Here is a 10,869-nt window from a genome sequence, read left to right as displayed (position 1 = left end):
ATATATATATATATATATGTATGGCCACCTACACACATGTGCATGTATACAAGTGTGTGTATGTATGCATGCCTGCACATATGCATGCCCCCTCAAACCTGCATTTAAAGGAAAAGTTTCAATATAGTATTAAGTGTCTACTTTCATTTTTTTCCTTCCCTAGTATATGAATTAACAGTGAATGGGGAACATGATCACAGGCTATTGTAATAGTAGGAATCACTGCAGGCCTCCACTGGAGGTTATCATCTCTCTGGCTTATGCTAATAGATGCTCAATGTTGGCTTTTTTGAAGGCTACATATGTGTGTTCTATAAGAGGCCCTTTAAAGACTACCCTCTTTGCACAAGTCTCCACTGCTTCAGAGATCACCTTGGCCACTGGCTGCTCCTTGCTTGGGACAATAATGCTTCAGCCTGGCTAAAGTAAACCTTCAAATTTAGGAAAATAAAAATTTCTTAAGTTGGGAGACTACCACTATCCTTAGTGCTGTTCTAGGCCTGACTTTCTTAAACAGGCCCAAGATACGTGGGCAGATTCTGCATGGAAGTAAGATGTTAAGTTTCTCTTTCTTAGAAGTAATCTTGATCTCAAGAACTGTGTTGTTCCCCCCTCCCCCAGTCTATCTCTCTGTTATATTTTTGAGACAGGGTTTCTCTGGCTGTCCTAGAACTCACTCTGTAGGCTAGGCTGGCCTCAAACTCAGAGATCTGCTTGCCTCTTCCCACCCCACCCCTACCCCAGTGCTGGGATTAAAGGTTTGTGACACTACTTCTAGGCAAGAAACCCTTCTTTCTCTTGATTTTTAGGGTCCTAACTAGGAATGAAAAGAAGGATGCTTTACGGCTTATTAAACTAAAGACTCCAATTATCCCCCTTACCATCTTTTCTTTGATGCAGGAAATTTCTTGCTCATCTCGTGACTAAAACATTACCCATGAACTAAAGTGAGGTTCTGCTACTCACCCTGCTTCGTAAGATGCTAGGCCTTCTTTCACGAGCTGGTCATTAACACTAACAGCACTTGTTCCAAGAGTTCGGGAATCAAAAAGCTCAACCAAGAGCACATTATTTTCCAGAATCTCTGTAAAACCAATAAGACTAGTTTGGGAAAAGAAAGATATATGCTGCAAATTGTACATATCAGCAAATTCGTTTTTTAAAAATTGGAAGCAATGTGAAATTTCTGGCTGAATAATGTTACAGTTTCCCTAGGAGTTAGAGCAGCACTCTGAAGCCACAGTGACTGCCAATAATTACCCAAGTGGATAGCATATAGAGTACTATACATTTTATTTTAGGTTATCATGTGCTATTTTTTCTATAATGAACCAAAAGTAGTTTAAAGTTTTGGATTCATAAAATATAAATTAATATATTTTCAAAGGAAGACTTATTGTTGTATTTTCATATATTGTTTTATGGAAAATAAAGGAAAAAAGTAAGTGAAAATTAACTTAGGCTGGTTGATTATTTTGGATGATTTATAGCTTTTTTAAGGCTAATAAAGAGATAAAAACAAACAAAAATCCAGAACTCTCAAATAACTAGTATTTTTTTCTGTTACTTTTGTTTATTTAGGACAAACTACTTAATTTTTCTTTGAGAAAACTGCTTTTTCTGTATTTACTTCTTATAGCAAACTAGGAGTTAATTAAGGGTAAAAGTATTTCTTAATAATAGTATATAGCAAGGGACTAGCTTAATAAGTATCTGAACAAATAAAAACATTTCTTTAGGAAAAGCCATTTCTTAACTGCTGAGTCATCTCTCCAGCCTGTAAGAAATACCACCTCAAATATATACTGAATCCATATGACTATACCTTTTGCAAAACTGAGAGCAGCTGGTAGCTGATAATTCTAAATAAAAAGAGAACCATTTGCCAGCAGTAACATTAAACAGTTTAAGAATACATATTAGAAAACTTTTTTCAACAAATAAAATATCATTTCTGGTTACTATTCAATATCTGATGGAAAAGGTCTATGAACAGATGGCTAAGCAGTGGTGAGCCTTGATACCCTGACCCTCTTTCTTCTTACAAAGTTCTTTAAACGTGGCAGGGCTAACTAACACTCCATAGTTACTCTTCATTGTCATCCTGGATTTCTTCCATGTTTCCTGCTTTATGAGCTGAGAATCTACACTAATGGAAAGCTACCATTTTCATCAGCGGTCATTCTAAAGTCCCAATTTTATCCAGTTCACAAGTAAATGGGAATGGAGTGTGGTGTGGTGTGGTGGGTAGTAGTTGGGGTTGGGCAGGACCCTTTGACACTCCTTCAATCAAATTAACCTAGTTAACAACTATGGTATAATTAGTGGTGGCTATCACTGGTATTAACAAATGATTAAATGAGGAAGAAAGAGTAATTAAAGAAGAAATCCAAAGGCCAGGCAAGATGGCTGGGGGCGGGGGCGGGGGCGGAGGCGGGGGCCAGGTAGGCTGGAGGGGACAAGTTGCCTGATGCCTAGTCTGATGACCTGAGTCTGATTCTTGGGACTCACATGGTGGAAGGAAAAGTCTGACTCTTGCCAGTTTTCCTCTGATCTCCATGCATGTGCCTTATCCCCCTGCTAATAAACACAGGTAATAATGAGAAACAAATGCCTTGGATTTTCTATGGAATAGTACTGAAGAAAGCTGCTAAACTCAAAGGTTTTATAGACAAAGGTTGAGCAGCAGCTATCCAGATTAAAGCTGTTTCAAATTCAGAGGAATCTGCTCAAGGACTAGGAGAACTTCGTTGTTCATCTCTGAGAAGCCAGATGTAAAGATTCTACAGACCAAAGATGCAATTTCTGTAATTATATTACTCTCCAACTGAATTAATATTTTTGAACAATTTCTTGTATCAACAAAGTTATCATAGAAACTGCATCATTTTTAAGCTATTCAACCTTCAGTAGGTTAATCTCAGCTCTTTTCACTATAAACAGGAGAATCCTCTGCTAGGTAGGTTCAACTAATGATAATGTGACAGAACTCAAAAGCAGCTATACATCTTTTCTAAATAACATGGCCTGTGTATCTTGTATACTATGACTCATTGAACCCAACTCTGGCATGTGTTATTTGGAAAAGATAAAATTTGCATACGAATATACATATATATGGTGTGTGTGTAAGTGTGTTTCTTTCCAAGATTCCCATCTTCTTATTGACAACCTTTAGGGCCAGATGTGTTTGGAGATTCAGAATTCTTCAAGTTGAGAAATACACATAGAATGTATACAACGAATACCTATAATGGAGTGTGGGCAAGTAGTTTACACACATTACTATCTAGAAGTAGAATGTGTGCTTACTGTAAAAGAGATAAAGGCTTTCCAATAAGGGTTTCAGAAAAAAGACTACCATCATAACAATTCAAATTAGACTCAGGCAATCAACTTCTGATTTTCATAACGTGTTAGAAAACTGTGGATTACTGGTCAACCATGGTTGTAGACCTGAGTACTTCCAAAACTGGTATAAGTTTTCTCAAAATATGGTGAGAATCTACAACCGAATTCATTTGGGACAAATGAAGGAAAGGAAAACAAGTAAGCAAGCAAGCAACAAAAGCTATTTACTCCTTCACTTGCCTAAGACCAAACCTTAGACTCAGCAAATGTAGACAAGTAAGCTAATTTCTGGCTTTAGGTCTGTAAGGGGTGTCAGTGAAGGTGACTTGATGGTTTCATTGTTTTGAGTAGGGCCTGGCTATGCCATTGTTGAGACTAGCCTCAAGTTCCTGGGCCCCAGTGATTCTCAGCCTCCCAAGTAGCAGAGACTGAAGATGCAAACCAATTATATCTGTTGTAAGGATGACTCAGTCTCTAATGGTATGTTTTTTGTCTGGTGTGTAAGGCTTACAGGAGATAAAATCCCCCAAACCTAATTCTCAATGAGTATCATTTCTCATTGTTACTACTCAAGGTGCATTGAATTTGCTCTAAGATATGATCATTGTTATATAACGTTTATCTTATTTAGATAATAAAACAATAATAATAATAGACAAAAATAGAAATATCTTACTAATAACAGAACATGCCACAAATTTATCTTGAGTCTTTTCTTCAAATTTTTCTTTAGCCTTTTTGGACCACTGTGATCTTTTACTTGGTTCAATATATGCCAGTTTACATTTAATTGCCTGTATCAAACAAAATTCCATCATTAAGAATATAAACTTAATTTCTAGTTATTTTAACGTTTTATGTAAGTGTAGAAAGCTAATGTTTACATAGCTTGGTTATTACTGTACTGGAAAAGCAAGCTTGAGGTCCTAGGTTCTAACTCCAGAGCTTCAAAGAAATAAAGCCCCTAAACAAATCAAGTAAAACCCTCTAAATCAATATACTCTCTCTAATTCAAACCATTTAGGAATCATCAAATGTATTAAGTACCCATAAAATAACTTCATAAACAAAAGTAATTGGAGTTGGCAATTTGGTTGAAATTGTTGGAACTCATATACAAGAATAACAAGCATTCATTTAAAAGTCATTTATGATATATTGTAAAGGCAGAAACATAGACATACAGGACAATTTACATTCATTCTAGAACTGCTAAGAATGTGAAAGATGGCCAAACCTGGTAGCTCACAGCTTTAATCTCAGAGCCTGGGAAACAGAGGCAGACAAATTTCTTGTGAGTTTCAGGCCATCTTGGTCTACATGGCCAAGTTCCAGGCCAGTCAGAGCTACAGAGTATGGCAGTAAAAGTCTGTCTCAAAACAAAACAAAACACTGTGAATGATATATTCTACAAGAACATAAATTAAAAACACTAAATATTTTTGTTTTGGATCTTGAGACAGGGTCCTCATGTAACTTGGCTGATATAAAACTTGGTATATAGACCACACTGGTCTTGAACTCACAGAGATCTGTCTGCCTTTGCCTCCTGGATGCTGAGATTAAAGGTATGTGTTACCATGCCTGGTTAAAATGTTGAATATGTTGTAAAACATTTATTTATTTGTGCAATGCATATGAGTATTTTTCTGCATGTTGTGCATCATGTGCTTTCCTGAACTTCTGGTGCCCACAGAGACCATAGAGGACATCAGATGCTATGCAACTGGAGTTACAAATGCCTGTGAGCTACTATGTGGGTGCTAGGATTCAAACCTGGGTCCTTGGTAGAGGAGCCAGTGCTCTTAACGACGGAGTCATCTCTTCAGCCCCACTGAATACTTTCGCTCAACTGCATTTTCTAGTTTCTTTTTATGATTGGCAACATGGCTACACAGGTACAGGTAAATGCTTCCAAGTCAAAAAACCTGAGTCTCATGCCTGAGGCCCACATATGGAAGGAGAAAACCAATTTCCACAAGTTGTCTCTTTGACTACGTGAGTACTGTGACATGTCTGTGTTTGTGCACACACACATACAAAATAAAAAGATATAATGCATTTTTAAAGAGACTAAAGTGACAAAAATCTTTTAAAAAGACATCTTAGTAATAATTTAATTAACAAGAGAAGTTAAGAAAAAAGCCTCCTTTTTATCCTACTCCATGGAGATCATTATGGTTAAGTACTTTACATAGTCTCCCACATTTCTCTGTCTATTGTAGACCTTTGGTTATTTATACAGAAATTAAACAATAGTAGAAGTATTTCTGAGATAAGCTTTATAACTCAATATGTCACAAAACTGAAACTCTTAACACATGACATGAGCTTATAATGATAAATGAAAAGCTCCAAACCAGTAAATACTTATGTCCAAAATACACTTTTATTAAATATTTATTTTTATCTGGCAACATATATCTTTTATCATTACTATAGATCTTGGGACTGAACCCATGGCCTTGTACATACTAGGCAAGTGCTCTGCCTTCTAGGCCCATACAGTGTTTCTTAAAGAGTACTCTAGCTATAAAGTAGCACTTTGTAGTCCTTGTATCCACTGCCTATAGACAACAATAGTTATTAACATGATATTTATATGTAGAAAAATATTTCATCTTGGGCTAATATCCTAGTTGTAGTATTTGTTAACAGGTGAATTACCTTCTCTGGGGGTTCCAAAAACTCATCCTTTATTTTCCGCATATCTTTAAGTGTTATTTTTGCAGTATTACCAAAGTCCACATACTTAACTTCTACTTCTCGATGTCCAGGCAATCCTTAAAAAGTTTTGAAATCAAGAATTACAAATTTACCAGGCCTCTCTGTTAGTCTTGTTTTCATTTGAGAAGTTCAATTATGTAGAAACTTGACTAAGAATAAACTGATGTTTATGAAATCAACCCCAATGGGGTAGAGACTTCACACTTCTTAACCATACAGACAGGGCTATGAAATTTGTTCTATGATTTCAAAATTGAAAGACTAATGCAGTAACACAGCATTAACAACAGAAGAAGCAACTCAGCATTACCGACTGGAAGAGTAGAACCAGGTGGCACAGCACTGTTTAGTCTCATGGTAGTAAACATCCATTAGAGCGGAGATGGTGCTTGTTGCCACAGGTGTAAGGCAAGAATGTGGGGAATCTCCCAGTTTCCTATGTGCATCCCTAGGTTAGAATTCCTAATTATTACAGCACTTTTATTTTTATTCTTCAAGACTCTGATTGAGATGTTGTTTTAAACTATAAAAAGCTAGAGTATGAAACTTAACCAATAGGATTTTTTCTTTACCCGAATTATCAATCAAATGTGAGAACAGAGCCAGTAGGCAGGCAGTCTCATATTTACCTCTTACTTATTCTTTCCTTTTTATGAGGAAAACAATGTAGTATGGTACTACCAAAAGAGAGAAGTAAATTGAACTGATAAACACAGGATCCAGAAAACAGGGCCTCTAATACAGGAGGAGAATGAAGTATATAGCCAGGTGAAATGAGTTCCAGAACAACAAATGTGTAGCAATCCTACAGACTAATCCTGCAGCACTACTAGTTGGAGAAAAAAATGGAAGAAGGACTCCATAGTTTAAAAGTACATCAAAACTAAGAATATCCTAAAGGCTTAATCATGTGAAACTTTTGAGGTCTTAGGAAAATACATAAATTAAAAGAAAAAATAATGTATATTAAAAACTGGCATAAGATCAACCTAGAGTTAGGGTCTACTTTACAGGTTAGCAAGGAAAGTATCTATAGACATGAGCTTTAAAATAGTGATATGAACATGGAGAGAAGATAAAAGAGCTATAAGTGATCTAAAAGACCTCTCAAGAGTACAAATAAATGTGTAACACCTGGAACTGGGACCTTAAGAGAAGATTAAAGATTATAAAAAATGACAAATAAAAGAAAAACAGACTCCTCCAGTTTCAAGAATTAAAAAGTAACTGTATTTGAGAAAGAGATGAGACTGTAAATGTAGCAAATGCTAAAATATCAAACTGAACCAAACAAACCAGTTACCAAGTACAGTCTTCAATGTGGCATTTGGTGATGCTATGAAAGATGCAGGAAGACAGAACCACTGAGTCATCATAGGTTTTCATTTTAACCCTCAAAGTTGCCATATAGACTGATTGAACTTTTCTCCAATGTCAGGCCTTAAACAGCCCCACTGTTCAATAAATAAATGATTTGAAGCCAATAATCCTAATTTAAAAGTAGTTGCCAATACCTTAAAGATATAAAAGGTTTCATTTATTCCACATGTATTTGTTAAGATAATTGCACCTGTATTTTTACTTCTAATGTTTAAATAATTTTGTTCCCTCCCAAATTCACATTGAAGCTTAATCCCAACATAACTAGAGAGGTGGCTGAGCCATAAGTCTCTGCTCTAGTGAATGGGACTAGGTGCCCGTGTAAACTGGCCGAATGGAGAGAACACTGACTCATGCTTATCCTCCTGCCAGTTAAGGAAATGGCATCTGCGCTGTCTGAATGAACAGTGCAACAAAACAGACCCAGAAAGGGGCAAACAGACCCTCATCATTCCATGCCTTGACCTCAGACTTCTGAGACCCAAGAAGTGTGAACAGTATTTCTACTGCTTATAAGCAACATAGTCTGTTATAGATGCTTAGTTATAGCAACACAAAGACATTCAAAAGAATTATATCTGAAAAAGGTTTAGCTAGCTTAAGGCAGTAACTACTAACTTAATTAAAACCATTGATGACTAAGGATAGAAAACTTAATTTCAATGACTAAATAATTTTTATATGGGATTTGAAATTTTCTGTTTTGGTAGTAGCTAGTTAGGTTCTTAGGTTTTTAAACAGTGCTAAACTAAACTCGATCCTTTTAGTAAAAAGGTACATACCTACAGATACTGAAATCAAATAGGACCTAGTCCATTCTCTCTTGCTACAACAGAGTAACTGACAGTGTACCCTATAAAAACAGTGGTATGTATAGCTTACTGTTCTAGAAGCTCCAACTCCCAAGTGTTGGGATAATAGGCTATGCAGTACCATGCACAGTTCTAATTTTATTATTTTGTGAATTAAATTTATTTTTTGACTTGAGAATATAGAAAATACATATACAGATAGTGAAAAAGTTCAACACTATGGCACATGGCTGCATGTCTACTTGGTTTCTGGTAAGGACTTTCAAATCATGGTGAAGTAGAAGGGTAAGTGAGTGCATGATAAGGAGGCAGTGATAGGCAGCCTTGCTTTGAAATCACCCACTACCTTGGTAATTAATCCAGAGCAAGAGTCCACTCTTCCAAGAAAAGCTCTGCTCTCATGACTCCCAAAATCTCCTACTAGGCTATACCTTCCAATACTGCTGCACTGAGGACCAAGTCTTGACATGAGTTTTTTGAGATAAAACCAAACCAAACCAAACAAAAACCCAGAACATAATATACCGGGCTGAAGTGCCTAAGGTGTGTCTAACTTCCAAAACTCAATGGCTTCATATATAATTGTTCTTTCATAGCCATAGGCTGGGGCCCCTTTTCAGAAATCTCTAATCTCCAACCAACCCTTATTTGTTTATATGTATTATTTTTGTGGTTTTGGAAATTGAAGCAAAGGTCTGACACATGCTCTGCTGTTTAGCTACATTCACAGATCATTTTGAGACAAGGATTTTTTTTTTTTTCTGAGACAGGGTTTCTCTGTATAGCCCTGGCTGTCCTAGAACTCACTCTGTAGACAAGGTTGGCCTCGAACTCAGAAATCCACATTCCTCTGCCTCCCAAGTGCTGGGACTAAAGGCGTGCGCCACCACCGCCCAGCTGAGACAGGGTTTTACAAGCCACTCAGAGCCTGGACTTTAGCCCTTCTGCCTCAGCTTCCCTAGCAGCTGGAACTATAGGCAGGCCACACACCTGGCTTTACTCTCAATTTTTAGATCATTTCATTTGTAGTAATTTTGTTGTTTCTGAGACATATATACATTCAATTAGTTCATACTATCCTTGATTTTGTGATGTAGCTGAGGATGACTTTGAAATGGTTCTCCTGCTTCTGCTTCCTCAGTGCTGGGATTACAGGCATAATGTAATCCCAGCATGCCTGGCTCTAATTCTATCATTGTTGAACTGAATTCAATTACTTAAGGAGAGTATAGAAAATGTTCAGAAAGATATGGAAAATTAAATGATAAAGCAATTTCCTAGGAAAGAGGAATACAGTAATTCAGCAAGGAAGCTAAGAGATTGGCATCTTAACAAACAAGCAAACAAAAACCAGCAAGAAACAGATGAAAGTAGAGGCATCCAATGTTCAAAGAATGGGTTTTGCTGCTCTGTACCATCTACTGGCTTTCTTACCAGATTCCCACTGATTAATTTCTAATCAAGCAAATCAAATTCGAGCAGCCACAGATTGACCTTCTGAAGTTAACATGCCTTCTAAAGACACATGACAGGGCACATGGCAAGAGCAGATAACACTTCCATGATTTACTTTCTAACAGTTCATATAATGCCTGCTCTGATGTACACTTCCCTGTGGAAATAACATGCACTTTCCTACCGATCACTTTTGCACGATACCAAATTCCATCTTCAAATTTAGCTACACAGGCTTGATTCTGAATAGGACAAAGGATTTCCAGATTTTCTCCATCTTCACCTTGATAGAATTCCTCAATTGTTTTTAAAAGAGATAAAAAGTCCAAGTTCTCCATCTGAGAAAGAACGGGATATGATACCGTAGCTTAATAGAAAATGGAAGCTTAAATGTTGAATTTATTATAAGTACTTCTCAGAAATTCATAAACATTAAAAACTGACATTAGCTCTATAGATCAATCTGGTGTTATATAATTTATGAAACTATTTCATTCAGAATCAGTATAAAATTAGTATGTGTAGATATAAACAAAGCTAAAATCCCATTCAACAAGGTAACTTACTGTATATTCATCTAGATAAGGTCTGTGTACATACATATATATTCTAAACTTTTGTTTTTAGCAACATTTAGTCATACTGTACACAAAATTTGAAGATTTATTTTTATTTTATGTGTATGGGTATGTTGCTTGTATGTATGTATGACTAGGCACCATGTGCATGCATGATACCACACATGGGGCCAGAAGAGGGCATTAGATTCTCCTGGAATTGGTGTTTCAGACAGTTGTGAGCAACCATGTAGGTGCTGGAAAATAAACTCAGGCCCTCTGGAAAGCAGCCAGTGCTCTTAAGTATTTCCAATCTCTCCAGCACCCTGTATACACAACTTACTGGCCATTATTTTCCCATTAACTCTCATTTTGCTTTAGCAAATGTTTCTACTAATGTTTCTAAGTTATATTTAGTTTTCTCTAAATGATCCAAATGATTATGCAATCCAAGATTATATTATTTTTCTGGCTGCTATCTCTAGAATTCATAAGCAAACTCTATAAACTAGCACAGCTTTTCTATTTTTCTTTTCTTTTTCTTATTAAATATTTTCTTTATTTACATTTTAAATGATATCACCTTT

At 36.3% G+C, this 10,869-nt stretch overlaps 1 protein-coding gene across 6 annotated transcripts in view; it reads right to left on the bottom strand.

Moving 5' to 3' along the window:
• Rnf17 (ring finger protein 17) overlaps window positions 1-10,869 on the bottom strand; it is a 116,440-nt gene that overhangs the window by 42,619 nt on the left and 62,952 nt on the right. For all 6 annotated transcript variants that reach the window (XM_031362556.1, XM_031362560.1, XM_031362559.1 and 3 more), the window contains 4 exons: window positions 9,910-10,063; window positions 6,019-6,134; window positions 4,028-4,145; window positions 967-1,084 (listed from right to left, as the gene is read on the bottom strand). In XM_031362556.1, coding sequence (XP_031218416.1) covers window positions 967-1,084; window positions 4,028-4,145; window positions 6,019-6,134; window positions 9,910-10,063 — 506 coding nt within the window. The remainder of the gene's footprint in view (window positions 1-966; window positions 1,085-4,027; window positions 4,146-6,018; window positions 6,135-9,909; window positions 10,064-10,869) is intronic.

This window comes from Mastomys coucha, unplaced genomic scaffold, assembly GCF_008632895.1.
Source record: "Mastomys coucha isolate ucsf_1 unplaced genomic scaffold, UCSF_Mcou_1 pScaffold9, whole genome shotgun sequence".
In the NCBI taxonomy this organism is placed as follows: domain Eukaryota; kingdom Metazoa; phylum Chordata; class Mammalia; order Rodentia; family Muridae; genus Mastomys; species Mastomys coucha.
This window is presented reverse-complemented; position numbering and strand designations above follow the sequence as displayed.